The sequence below is a fragment of the Archocentrus centrarchus genome, chromosome 6 (genome assembly GCF_007364275.1).
Source record: "Archocentrus centrarchus isolate MPI-CPG fArcCen1 chromosome 6, fArcCen1, whole genome shotgun sequence".
NCBI lineage: Eukaryota > Metazoa > Chordata > Actinopteri > Cichliformes > Cichlidae > Archocentrus > Archocentrus centrarchus.
Genome location: NC_044351.1, coordinates 22,088,922 through 22,103,199, shown reverse-complemented (window position 1 = coordinate 22,103,199; position 14,278 = coordinate 22,088,922). Strand labels below are relative to the sequence as shown.

The window sequence follows — 14,278 nt, the reverse complement described above, 5'->3', positions numbered from 1 at the left end:
CCTCTTTTTAGCACTCTGAATTGCCTTGTATCTAAATTGTCCTCTACAAATATATTTGACCTGACCTCAAGATCTTGCTCGATTTCTCAATAGTACGTTGACAAGATAATCAAACTGAGTCACCTTATACATAAATACATCATTATTTATTTGATGTACATGGACAGTCAACACCACAACCTCAAAAGCATAATATGGTAAATTCAATTTTCAATTTCTGTAATTCATGTCATTACAATAATTTCAAAGTAAAATTTAAAAAAAAAAAATTAAAAAAGATGACAAGCTATAAACTGTATATGGCAAGAAAAAAAACAATAAGTGTAAACATCTATGGGAGATGGAAAAGCAAACCATTGTTTTCCTTATGATAAACTATACCATAGCTGTCATTAGCCGATACACAAACTGAAGAAAAATAAAAAGCAAAACAGGACATCTTAAATAGGTCTTTATTTTACCCTGAGCTCTTCTATCAACTTTTTCCTGAAATACATTTGAATCAGAAAATCATCAGGAAGTGTCTGTCACACACCTGACAGTCTTTGAATCGGACGGCTCCGTCGTACCAAGCTTTAAGGCCACCATGTTAGTGTGACTCATCTGAACATGGTTCTGATGTGTCTATATGTGTGTGTGTGTATATACACGCACATATATAACTGGTATTCCAGGTATCAAAGCTCATAAAGGGGGGTGGTTAGTTAAGGGTCACAAAGTGGTACAAGTCTCTTGAGGGTCTGATTTCTTCCGTCACTCCATACAGGTTACTATCAGTCTAGCTCCACACTAATGCTTTTGAATGAGCCGAGTTTAGCTGCACATTTTCATAGTTCTCTCCATTTCCCTAAAACAGAAAAGAAAATTATTTTGCAAAAGGTATATAAGGCCACATTTTTATATATATATATATATATATATATATATATATATATATATATATATATATATATATATATATATATATATATATATATATATAAACACGTCTCTCACCTTGGATGCTATGGCTTTGAGTTTTCCAAGTAGAGAAGGTTTTGTGTACACAACTTCATCCTCCATGTCTGCCTCGTTCTCTCCCTCCATCACAGCACAGCTGTCAGCCACTGGCATTTCACATTCCTTATTAGCAGACATCACCAGCCGGGAGTACTTATACTCCAACCTTGCACAGAGACAAGTGACAGAATCAATACTGCAGGAATTTACAAGAAGAACAATAATGTCCACATGAATACTGTGATGTGACGGAGACGGGGTGGCAGGAGAGACGGGATCCAATAATAATAATGGAGGAGAAGAGATAAAGGTAAGGAAAGAAATAGGAGAAACATACAAAACAAGGGCAGATACATTTTACAGCAATGCTGAGGAAGGTGGGGAGGGGAAACAAGGGGGCGACTATGCAAAGGAATTTGCAAACAAAGAAAATAAATGAAATTAAATAATGATGGGAGAAGTTAGAGAACAAGAAGCTAAAGATACCGTTTGTTCTTCTTCCAGAAGTAGCAGGTAAGGGAAACGAGCAGCACTGCAGTGAAAGCTCCCAGTCCTGCACCAAGCTGGACCCAGAACTCCATGCCCTCACATGCCAATGTTTTCTTTGCAGGCAAGGGAACACCTCCCATGCACAGCTTTGGTTCAGTCCACACATACAGCAGCTCCTAAAAATGAATATACATATATGAATGGGACAGAGCATACACTGGTAAGTGTAAACAGAAATTTGAAGTGTTTAACAGGTTTGTCTTTATTCCAGCAACCTGCATTTTAAGTGAAACAAAAACTGTTATAGTGCTGACTTTAGGCTTGGAGGGCTTTTTCTATATAACATGCATGCATTTTATGGATGCTAACAACCTTTAGGCTTGTTAGCACCCATAATAGGTGAACGACTTTGGAATTATAACCAGTTTGGCTGCTTGGCTAGGTCTAAAATAGGATGAGAATTTTAAAGTCTATCCGAGGTGAGTGTAAACTACTTCAAATTAAAGGTATTTTCCAGTACTCATAAACGTATGGCCACACACACCTGCTCTCCTCCCTTGCAGACTCCCTCTATCTTATGGTAGTCCCTCTCTGTGCATGTAGGACAAGCCCCTGAGCTCTCCCATAAGAAATGAAACGTGCAGCCATTGCACGTTCCTGCAGGGCACTGGCTGAAACAGCCAAAAGCACAATTTGTTCAATGAGTTAGACCACACCACAGAAAAGTGCAGCACGTGAAAATCAGAGAGACGATGATAAGGAGCACCTGGGAACTGAGAGCTCCCCTTTAGTGCTCTTGTCTGGGTTACAGCGGAGTGTCACCACCGCGCTCCGACCTGAGTCGCAAGATGAAGTTGGCTCCAAGGACCTTACAAAAAAAACAAAAAAAAAACCACACAAAGCAAGAACCTTAAAGCACAGATTTTTTTTTTTTTAATTTATAAATAATGTCTGAAATGATTGCAACACCTGTAGTAAAAGTTGACATCAGGGACCTTCTTGGAGGTCTGGGGATACAGGTCTGGTCTTGCCCTTATTCCATCAAGGTTATCATCCACAGTTGCCCCTGTTAATAATATTCATAGATATGCATTTTTTATTCATATGTCAACTTTGAATGTGTCTTTAATCTTTTCTCTTTTATGACATGAGTGTAAAATTTAAAGACCAACATGACCCCCACAAAATGAACTTTAAATCATCATTATGTGTCTTTTATTGTATTCTTTTAAGGCAAAACCAGAAGTACTGACAAAAAAATCCTAAATTCAGTTCTGCTCACTGCTACTGTCTGCATCTGACGCTCACTAACCAACGAATGTGTCAGCCAGGTTAATGGACTGCGAGGAGAGAGCTGTGTGGAATCCTCGCCCACTAGCTGGGATTATTGTCGATTGACAGATGAAGGTCTTGACAGTAGTGGGCACTTCTTTTTCTTTCTGGGAGTCGGTGATGGATAGGTCTGTTACGTTGTCTGTGCATACTGCCAACTGACCCTTAAAAAAGAATAAGAGCAAATGGCAATGGCATTCACATTGTGCAAAACGCCTTTAAAATGGCAGGATTTTCTGCATGCGTTTTCATCTTTTGCACACCTTTCCCCCACAGAGACTGATGTTGAAGTGATGAAAGTACTTGGTTCCTTTAGAGGTAAAGCTTGGACCGTTCATCAGTGACCCCACAGTCCCAATTGGGCTGAAGTCAAAAGTCAGAGTGACATTGCCCTCTGTGTAGGTGAAGTGACAGTCACTATAGCATAAACTGTGCTCCTGGAAAACAAAAAGACAGGTATCAGGTGTATCGTCTTATGAATGACAAGAATTAGCTTAATTTCTTTCTGAATCTCAGCAACAAACCTTGTCACTTTTGCTGGCAGGTCCACAGGGTTTGCAGGCATCAGGGCCTGGTGCAGCGTGAGGCATCAGGTATGTGTTAGGTGGACACTCTGTGCACTGGCTGGTACTTGTGTCTATGTAATGTCCAGGTGGGCACGGCACACATGCAGAGCTGGACGGTTGCACACTGAGGGCACAAACGCGACACCCAGAGGACACTCCATCCACCGCGTTACTCACAGAGATGGAGTAGATTCGCGCCACGTCGCTGATATACTGACGTACCTGAGGTGGAGAGCCAAATGCACAGATTGAACTAATTGTATTTATGCTTTATGCAAGATATTGTTCTGCTTGCACTTGAATTTAACACACTCAAGCAAAAGCAAAAAGTGACTTAAAAGGCCAATAAATCAGTCAAGCTTCACTAAAGCAAGCAAAGATACTGCAAAGTAGTAGTACAAATTACAGGAGATATTTGCCATACCCATGAAATAAAATCTTTCGTTCTCATACATTGTGCAAGATAATGAATGATTAGTGAAGCAGTAGTTTGTTAGACATCAGAAATTATCTTTAGAAGCAAATGGAAGGGAGTGTTTGGGGTACCGAAAGTGGAGCAGATTTTTATGTCAGATACTGGGTCAGAGGCCCAGCGACAGCAAAAATTCCAATACAATAATAAGTAATATAATACAGCATGATTAGAATCTTAGAGCATGATTAGAAAAGTACAGCACTCAGGGAGTGTCAGGATCAAGATGGGTAATATTCTGAGATATTATATATAATATATTGAGTATATAAAGTCATAGGGTTGCAAGAAAAACACACACACGCGCACACACACAAACACACACACACACACACACACACACACACACACACACATAGGAAACACATAACTTCACTTTGCAAGACTGGATCAACCTCATCACACCACATACGCCACCAGTAAAGACAGAATACCACATGGTCGGTTACCACTTTTGTGTCAGTTTGCTACGCAGAGTGAAAGTTTAATAAGAAGGTGCAACATCTATCGCCTGCTAAAGCTATCACCTTGTCTAAATAAGCATACCAGTTCCTATCAGTACCAGTTCAAAGCAATATCTCTTCAAAGTCTGGTCTACAATCACAAGTATTTTTTTGTTACACAAATTATATAATTTTACTAGTTGTACCATCAAATTATGATTAGGTCATCCACTGCAAGCACAATACACATCAAGAACTGACATCACTGATTTGATGAAGCTGATCTAACCTGTTATCCCATCCATTTTATTTTACTTAGAAGAACAAACAGTGCCGTGAAAAAGTATTTGCCCTCATTTTTTATTTTCTTGTATATTTGTCACTTGTATATTTGTTCAGATCATCAATAACAAATTTTAATATTGTACAAAGAGAGTTTTTGAAGAAGTTTTTGTGAAGTGATGATTTCATTTCTAAAGGGGAAAAAAAGCTATCAAAATCTGCTTGTCCCTGTGTGACAAATTGCCCCCTTTGTTAAATCATGAATTAACTGTAATTAACCACAATTTTTGGAGTTCAGTTTCACTAGTCACAACCAGGCCTGATTACTGCCAGACTTGGTGAATCAAGAACTCACTTAAATAGAAACTGTCTGACAAAGTGAAGCAGGCTTAAAGATCTCAAAAAGCAATAGATCGTGGCACAATGTAAAGAAACAGCTAAGAAACAAAGTCACTGACATCTATCAAAGTGGCAAAGATATTTCTAAGACTTGACCCACATGAACCACGGTGAGAGCCATTATCCACAAATGGACAAAACTTGGAACAGTGGTGAACTTTCCCAGGAGTGGCCAGCCTACCAAAATTACTCCAAGAGTGAAATGATGACTCATCCAGGAGGGGACAAACGATCCCAGAACAACATCTAAAGAATTGCAGGCCTCCCTTCCCTCAGTTAAGATCAGAGATCATGATTCAAGAATAAGAAAGAGACTGCGGGGAAAAAAAAGGCATCCATAGAAGAGTTGCAAGGAGAAAAGCACTGCTGACCAAAAAGCCAAAAAGCATTTTAATGATCCCCCAAGACTTTTGGGAAAACATTCTGTGGTTTGATAAGACAAAAGCTGAAGCTTCTGGAAGGTTTTAGTCCCGTTACATCTGGTGTAAAACTAACAGCATTTCATAAAAATAACATCATACCAACAGTCAAACATGGTGGTGGTGGACAACTTGCTGTAATTGATGGAACCACGAATTCTGCTCTCTACCAGAATATCCTGAAGGTCATGCCTGAAGCTCAAGTGCACTTGGGTTATGCAGCAGGACACCTCTGAAGGGCTCCAAAAAAACAAAAAAAAAACTGAAGGTTTTGGAGTGGCCTACTCAAAGTCTGGACTTAAATTTGATTGAGATGCCTCAGCATGACCTTAAACAGTCTGTTTATGCTCAAAAACACTCCAGTGTGTCTGAAATAAAACAATTCTGCAATTCCTCCACAGCAATGTGCCAGCCATCGCAAACGCTTGATTGCAGTTCTTGCTGCCAAGGGTGGCACCAACAGTTATTAGGTTTAGGGGGTATTTACTTTAAGTAAGGTAGATAAGTTTGGATAGCTTTTTCCACTTAATAAATAAAATCATCATTTAAAAACTGCATTTTTTGATCAAATTATCTTTGCCTAATTTCAGGGGTTGTATTTAGTTACAGCAAAGTATTAATAAATATAATTCACTGACAGCTTTAAAGTGAATACAATTAAAAGTATCTGTGTGCAATTGTGTACTCATACTCACATCTGAAGCTTGGTTAGTCCTCTGGAAAGCCCACGTGTAGGAAACTGAAGCATTCTTTGTCATGATGTGTGTGTAGGTTTGTCTCATTTCATTTTTCTCCCAAGACTCCACTATTTTAGTACTCTTCCTGTTTACATCCTAAAACAGTGATTCAACAATTTTTCTTATTGTAAAATATCTATATAATGACACTTCACACAGCAGCAAACATATGTCAGGAGCTCTTCTCACCATCATGAAGTAGAGCTCACAGTCGGCTGTACACGAAGTTTCAAATTCAAATGTGATACGACCAAATTCTGTCTCTGAATGGCTTGACACTGAAGTAGGAAGTCTGATGGCAAATAAACAGGAAGATATGAACAGAGAAGAAAGGAATTAGTCACAGCTGAAAGAATCAGCTCAGTGGCAAAAGTGATAAAGGTTGAAAAACCCAAAGCAACCATCCTTACTTGAATCCAGGGACATGGAGATTAAGGATGAGGTAATCATTATCTGAGCTCCCTGCTCCAGTCTGGATGTGATCACCTGCAACCTCCCAACCTATAAGTGGAAAAACCATCTATGTTGTTGGCGTTGTTGGTGTTTTCATTGGTGGTGCTGGTGTTGTCCATGGTGTTGTCGTTGTCATTGGTAGTTTTGTTGTTGGTTGTGGTGATGTTGGGAGACCGTTATTGGTGATTTGCTAAGCTAACTAGTTGCTAATGGTAGCCAAATATTTACCATGTTTTAATAAGTCATCCGACTCTCTGCATAGCGCAGATTGCAAAATGTATTTTGGTCAAAAAGACCAGAATACAGAGAAAGAGTAAAAGTGGACATACCTTGCCAAAAACACCTACCATTCATACTATCACACTTGGAGTTGCCGACATTAAAACAGGAGGTCTTCATGTTAGAAGGAAGAACATTCCACCATTTGTACTCATAATCCAAGGTGGGCTCAGAGCCTGCAGGGCAATGCTGGCATGCTAGAGGATGAACAGTGAAAAACACAATTGGGAAACAACATGAAGCAAAAACAAAGGTAAGTGAAAGAAAATGAGGAATGTATCTGAGTTTTCAGTACGTTTCATGCCATCAGAATAGGTCCCGGGTGGGCATGGTGAACAGGTGGCCGTGTCATTGTTATAGAAACCGGGATTACAGGGGGGGCAGGGCTCTCGTTTTCCACTTGGAGGCAATGTCACAGCTCCAGTCACATTCTCAAGACAGATCTTAGGTTCAATCCACTTATATATGACCTGTGTCTGAAATCAGACAGAAAAGGTGGGAGTTGGAACAGAGGGCAGACTGTGATTATAGAATAAGTCTCCACAGGGTGTTTAATAAGGAGGTAGCCTCTTTTCTCTCACCTTGCCTTCATGGTCACATGCTGTGTGGATCTGGAAATAGTCTTTCTTGGAACAGGGAGGTCTGTCCTTACATGTAGCAGATCCCTCAGCTAGGAAAAGTGGTGATAAGTGATACTAATATTAGCATAGGAAAATATTAAGTAAATAAAATAATTTAAAATAGCAATTCCAGAATATTCATTCACCCAGGCTAAGGTGTACTAATTAAATGTCATGTGCTGAATACGCTAGCTGTTTGCAATGACTTTACTAAACAGAAAATGAATTAAATGCATCATATGGCGCTCTATCGAGGCACTGGCTAATGCATTGACTGCTTTAAATATGGAAATATTTTCAAGTAAATCCTTGTTAAGAAATATACTACCATAAAGATCAAGCATCAGTCTTGCTACCTCAGCTGCCAAAACCTGCTAATTCCCCCGCGATTACACAAGCTCGCTGTGCTGAGCTAACAAGCCCGTTTCTTTTTCTAAAGTTTGACAACGGCAACTTAAAATAGGACAAGCTCTCTGTATATCCTTTAGATGTGTTTCTGTGAATAGCAGTGATAGCAATTAGGCCATACTATAGTGCAGTTTCATACTGCCGTTGTCAGGATTCAAAATAGATATGAAATGGCAAATATATTTTTCTATCCATACCTGCATACTGAGTGCCGGTGCTACATGGGGTGCAGGAACTGGCACCATGGCCAGAGTAGGTGTCCCGAGGACAGGATTCACATGAGGTGGAGCCTGGAATGCGACTGAACGATCCTGGCTTACATGGAAAACACTCTGACGTGTAGGCAACACCTGGTCGAAACATAAAAGACAGAAAGGAGGAGTGGTTGATCGATCTATTTTTTTAGTCATTGTTTAGAAAGAGAAAATGAGCAAAACAGAAGTAGTTTTGCCACCGACCTTCAATCTGAACGTTTTTCAGCAATGCAGGATTCACCACTTTCTTCCCCATCGTAACACCTCCTGTCCTCCAGTAAAGGATGTTGGTGCCAGATTTCAGGCTCACCTAGAATACACAAATCCATGCATAATCAGCTTGGCATTAAAAATTAATGCATCTGAAATTTAAGAAAGGCCACTTTAAGTCTATAGGCTTTTACCTATAAAGCATAAAGCTCAACTGTGCAAGTTCAGAAAATTTTAACTACAAAGTATGCAGTACAACAGTAACTTAATACAAGATGGTCTGTTGCTTAAGATATAATGCTATGCAAGTACATTAATATTTTACTTCCTTATAAAGGAAGTAAATCTCCATGAAGAGTGGAACAAGGTAATGAACTGTGGTAACGAATAGCCAATACTAAGCTCAAGCTTAATTGGACTGTTGTATAAAGCCAATTATGTCAATTATGTTGCCCTATGCATGCATACTGCTGAACTTCCTTTGATTTATTTCATATTGTAGAACCATTTTCTTGAATCAAACAAATCTAATCTAACCTGCTAAAAGAGGCAAAGAGTGGGACCATATTAGTCTAGACAACTCTCTCAATATGATCCGTATACTCCATTTAAACATCTCCCAGCACTGCATATTGTATTTTTTTTTTCTATTCACAAGGTAGAAACCAAGCTATGCACATGTAGAAGCTCATAGTGTGAGTGGAAAATTACTGGAGACAGTAAGACATGATGCCAGCCTCTTTCTGTGTACATGCTTCCTGCTTCTATCCGCTCGCTGGATGCTAGACAATACATTTGTCTTGGAGGAACAAGGCCAGCTGCCAGAGATCGGTCTACTCTGTCTACTCAGCATCTTGCACTGTGAGACATTTACCGTATGAGTTGCCCATTCGCCATGCTTGGTGAGCTTGAGCCACTTCTTGTCATCAGACTGAGCCATCTCTTGACACTGATCATTCTGGATCTGAAGACACACAAACAGGAAGTGCTCATCAGAACAAACTCTTCCCCACTTTTTCAAGGCAATGCTTAATTTCTATATTGTGTATGATTTATACATTCATGCGCAAACACATATACCACATCACTGCTTTAATATTTTATAAGCATGCATGCATGAGTGCACATTAATTTTGCCCAGGTTATTTTTTTGCTGTTTCCGGGGAAAACACAAAAAATGAAGTATGTCTGGGTGCTCTTAAAAGTTATATAGAATCAACTGTACAAAATATTATTATAATAGTGAGCATAATTTAGATTGTTGTTTTAATTAGATATAGCAGGTTTCTAATAAATAAAATACTATAGATATATGTATACACAACAACTGATAGCAGTTGTTTCCACTGAAAGACAATGGATACTCACAAAGAACTCAAATAGCAGGTTGCTATCAGGATACTGGTACTCAAAACTAACAGAGCCTTGTTTCTTCAGATGCACAGCATAGATGAGAGAGACTGTGCATTCATCCCTGTTGGACTCCAGATAGTTTCCCTGAGGAACCCAGGTAGAGCTGCAAGGGGAAAAAAAGGGTTCAACATAGTGTTTTATCACATCCCAAGATTAGACTTACACTTTTTTTTTATGCCTAACTCAATTACCTGTTGCAGGTGAGTCTGTTATCACCCTGTGGGCTGTTCTCCAGGGAGGTTGCTAGGCTACTAAATCCAACAGGCATGGAATCCCATTGGTCAAAGCGGATACCGCTGCCAAGGGAGTAGCTTCCTGCTGCACACTGGGTACACTCCTGAGCTGACATCTCCAGGAACTCCCCAGCCTCACATGAGAAGGCTAGTGGACACAAGGAAAGCAAAAGAGAAGGATGGAAAGACAACATTTAAGTAATTTCCCAACCTTTTTCCCCCCATTCTACTGCAAAAAGCGCTTTAAAAAATGGTCACGTGAATCAGCGCAACATCACATGTTACATGTACATATAACCCCAGCGATCGAGAAACCTAATCCTTACATCCTGTTACACAGTGTCTGTCTTTCCCCACTGAGCCAATGCAGGGGCACGATGGAACTAGTGTCCAGTTCTTCCTCATACCTGATCTGGTCCAATGGCTTCGTGATGTCTGTCTGTGTTTGAAATAAACCAATGCAAAAAAAAAAATGTGCAACTGCTTGAAAACAAGATTTAAAAGTTGTTTTCTATAAACTGGTTATTTTGATGGTTATACATGATAAATGGTGACAGCCAAGGCAATTAACTGGGTGCTGTGCTGCATTTCAGTGCAGTGCATGGCATCTTAATATCACACGTGAGTTTTTGTCTAAATCTATGAGGAAACAAGTGTGTCTATGTGGATAGATGTCTGAAGACAAAGAAGGAAACAAAAGCCATTTTAAAATAAAAGATTTATTACATTTTGTCATGATGGCTATCCCTGCGTTCACCTTTAGACAGGTATGCAACATTAACATGCAAAGGACTGCAAACAATGCCGTTTTTGTTGTTCCATCTTCAGTACAATCCAACTCACCTCAGAATGACCCATTATTATAAAAGAATAGTTTTTTTATATGTAACAAATTTAGGTTTGAAAACAGAAAGAAAGCGCCAAAGCACCCTAGTCTTCACGTGACCTTTCTAAACATACAGTTAGCACAACAAATTTGAGCCATTATTGAGGCAGTGTTGTAAAAGCACTGGGTAAACTTGGTTTTTTTGGCTTCATTGTGGTAAGACAAAAACAACCAAATAAAGTGCAGCACTCCCTAGAACTGATATTTTTTGGACCAATCAAAAGCATCAAACTTGCTGTCTAACAGTTTACACCTAAGAACTAATTCTCCTGGATGCATATTAGTGCTTGTCAATGAAAGCCTGTGCAATCTCTGAGCTACGGTAACATCTGCCCCAGTACCCGGACCTCATATTAAACACAAACATTAACTGTAGGCTACAATGTGTAGCAGTAATTATTCACCTTGTTTTGTAAGCAAGCACAAAAAGAGATTATGTAACATTGTTTTTTGCTTCAAGATTATTGGCCTGTAGCTTCACTCTGTGGTTGGTGATGTCCAAAAACACTCAGTCAGGTTGTAGTGGTGGAAAATTCCAGCTACTGATAAGAAGGTGACATACCACACATCAACGTCACTCTTTTTCCCATACACACACACCACCACACCACCACACACACACACCACACACACCTTAACTCACTGCATCTGTGCCTCGCACTGGCTCTGGTAGTCCAGTACAGGGCCCCAGGGTTCTGTGGGATGGCCACTCTCCACCGAGATCCTGTGCTGTCACACTCTGTGTACTCATAGTAGTAATCCGTCTGCCAAGGAGACACACAAAACCTACAAAGTCAGTCTCTCACAGCCGGCTTGGACCTAAACATGCGTAAACATAGGCCAGAGGCAGGTCAGCAACATCTCCACCCAACTGAAAGCACCAAATCCTGTCTTCAGATAAGAATCATCAGCATATCAGAGCAGACTAGTTGCTACTACATTAGCAACTCGCAATGTTCTATTATCATTTCCAGCTGCTAATGGTTGCAAAACATGAGTGCTGGTCAGTGTTATCTCTCAAGCTAAAACCACTCTCCCTGCCCCCTAGTCACAACATACATCTCCATGGCAATGGCAGCAGTGGGTTGCTGGTGAAAGAGGCTGAGTCATGTTACCAGCAGCTTTTTTTAACATTTCAAGTAGGATCACTTTGACATTTGATGATTGCATGTAATCGTTTTTAATCTGTGGCCCGTGAGTGAAAAGCATTAGCCCACTGTTCTTCTCCTCATCTTTGTGTCTACAGAGGCGGGTGGCCTAATTTCTGACAGTTTACATAATGCTATCCTTGAGCCAAACCAGATTTTGACACCCCGGCACATGCAGGCTGTTGTGTGCGGAATGATTTTCCCTGGTTAAGTGGGTCTAGAGGCAGAGCTCAGAAACACTTTTGAGAAATAAGGCTAAATCATAATAGGCAAATTGTGTTTTCTGCTGTAGCGATTCAGAAAAATCATTAAGACTGAACCCTTGTCATCTGTTACGACTTCCATAAGCGCTGTGGTCAGTCACCAATGTGGCAGCTGTTCAATATTCATCTCACACCATGAATCAGCAGTCTTCTTCTGAATAAATTTATTTCAACCTAAAGATCACCTCTTACAAAACCCCACTCCCCCATCCCCCCTCCTAAAGCTGCACAGTGATTTACTACTACTACACAGGACCTAACTGGAGGGCTGCAATAATTTCTTTGTCTGTGTGAAAACAGACTGAGCCAATAACTTAGAGGAATTTTGCTCCTCTATCTTGGGGACATCTCTGTATGTGTGTTAACTGTGCTGCCAGCCTAGCATGAGCAGTGTTGAGCTGAGCCAGACCAGAGAGGGAAGGAAAAGCCAGTTCATGCAGGAAACTGATAACTTAACAGCACTGAAGTTTAACAAAACAGCAGTGATTCACACTCCTCTATGTCGTTCACATTCTTTACACTGAAAGCGGTGGTAATGTGTGTGTCTTCCCACCTGCTGCAACTTATAACATGGGTAAATACTACACCATAAATCGACCCGGAAATGTGTCATCAATTTTTAATCGTATTTATGGGACTAGATTAAAAATTCGATTAAGAGTGCGCAGCCGTAGCAGCTCCGTTTTCTTTTCTTTCTTTTTTTTTTTAATGACAATTATTTCCTGTACCAATAAACGCTAAGACAGCTGAGCCTGATCGACTGTAGCCTCACCTCACTACACTGCCGCTGTCCTTTGGCCCCGTCAATCAGCTGGAGCGTGCAGAGGATGAGAGCGCAACGACCGACGAGCCAAGCCGAGGTCTGCATTGTAGATCATCGAGCGGGGAAAACACAAACAGACACACACAAAAACAACCTCAATCCAGAAAAAAAATGTGAACCTGAGCCCGGGCTGACACTTGCTTCTGTCGCCTCTTGCTGGCAGATTGCTCCCCAGCCTCTCTCCACCTGTAATTACCCTGAGCGCCCCAGTGATGCCTCATCGGATTCAAGCAGTGTAGGATAAAAAAAAAAGTGCTTCCGGTTAAGGTTTTCAAAATAAAGATTATTACGTGATGTGGGAATGCTTCATCGTTGATGGGTTTGTGATTGTCGGTTGTAGTTACTCTAAAGCATTTTTTCTGTGACATTATTATTATGCTAAAGATTGGTTTATGAACACTGTGCTAATGTTCATTGCAGAAATTACGCCCCCAGTTTCCCTAAAGACAACATTAATTTGAAGGCGAAATAATGCTGCTTTCTGTCGTTAATTTCTTTCTTTTGCGTGTCTTTGATGTCTGCTTTTAACCTCCGGTTCTAACGCGTTGTTGCTCAAATATATAAAATATCATTTGTGTAAAATATTTTATTAACAACCATCCATTTTCTTCCTCTTGGGGCTAAAGGCAAACGATCGGCTTATTTTTGGGGTATGATATGGGACGTTTTGAAAGGATTTTTCCATGATTTTGAGATATTGTTCCAAAACACTAGGTGACTGTTGCGCACATCATTGACCACTAGAGGGAAACAAAGCTCTGCAACATTACTGTGGGATTTCTGCCCAGCTGTGTTATGTTACCCACTTCCTGTGCAACAAACATCAAATTTGTATTTTTGTATTTCGTGTCTGAAGTGAATAATCTATGGATATAAATGTTCAAATTGCAACTCTCAAAGTCTAGCATAGTAAGTGTAGTACTTGCAGCTGATATGTCTGTTTTGAAAAATAGTTTTGTGCTAATTTCTTTGGTTTTGAATAGAAGTTTGAGTTTGCCGGGAGGGTTACTACTGGGCCTAACAAACAGAAGATTTCTGAAGCTGACATATAATGTAAACATGAAATAGAAATGGGTATAAGTCTGTTTTGTTGTTACATTTGCACTTATTTCAGGTAAGCATGATGTAATGGGTGTGATTTTTTTTTTTT

The 14,278-nt window shown here is 40.0% G+C and overlaps 1 protein-coding gene across 1 annotated transcript; it reads right to left on the bottom strand.

Annotated features, from left to right (window-relative positions):
- Positions 1–248: 248 nt before the first annotated feature.
- Positions 249–13,345, bottom strand: LOC115781977 (UPF0577 protein KIAA1324-like). Its single transcript, XM_030731938.1, is given in 23 exon segments — positions 249–847; positions 997–1,165; positions 1,486–1,664; positions 2,033–2,159; positions 2,255–2,356; positions 2,458–2,554; positions 2,801–2,984; positions 3,084–3,257; positions 3,345–3,608; positions 6,097–6,234; positions 6,328–6,430; positions 6,549–6,639; positions 6,939–7,067; positions 7,166–7,346; positions 7,452–7,540; positions 8,096–8,248; positions 8,357–8,462; positions 9,237–9,326; positions 9,731–9,878; positions 9,967–10,156; positions 11,534–11,576; positions 11,578–11,658; positions 13,078–13,345. Coding segments are annotated over 23 exon segments (3,003 nt in total). The 5' UTR covers positions 13,174–13,345; the 3' UTR covers positions 249–778.
- Between the last annotated feature and the right edge of the window lie 933 nt (positions 13,346–14,278).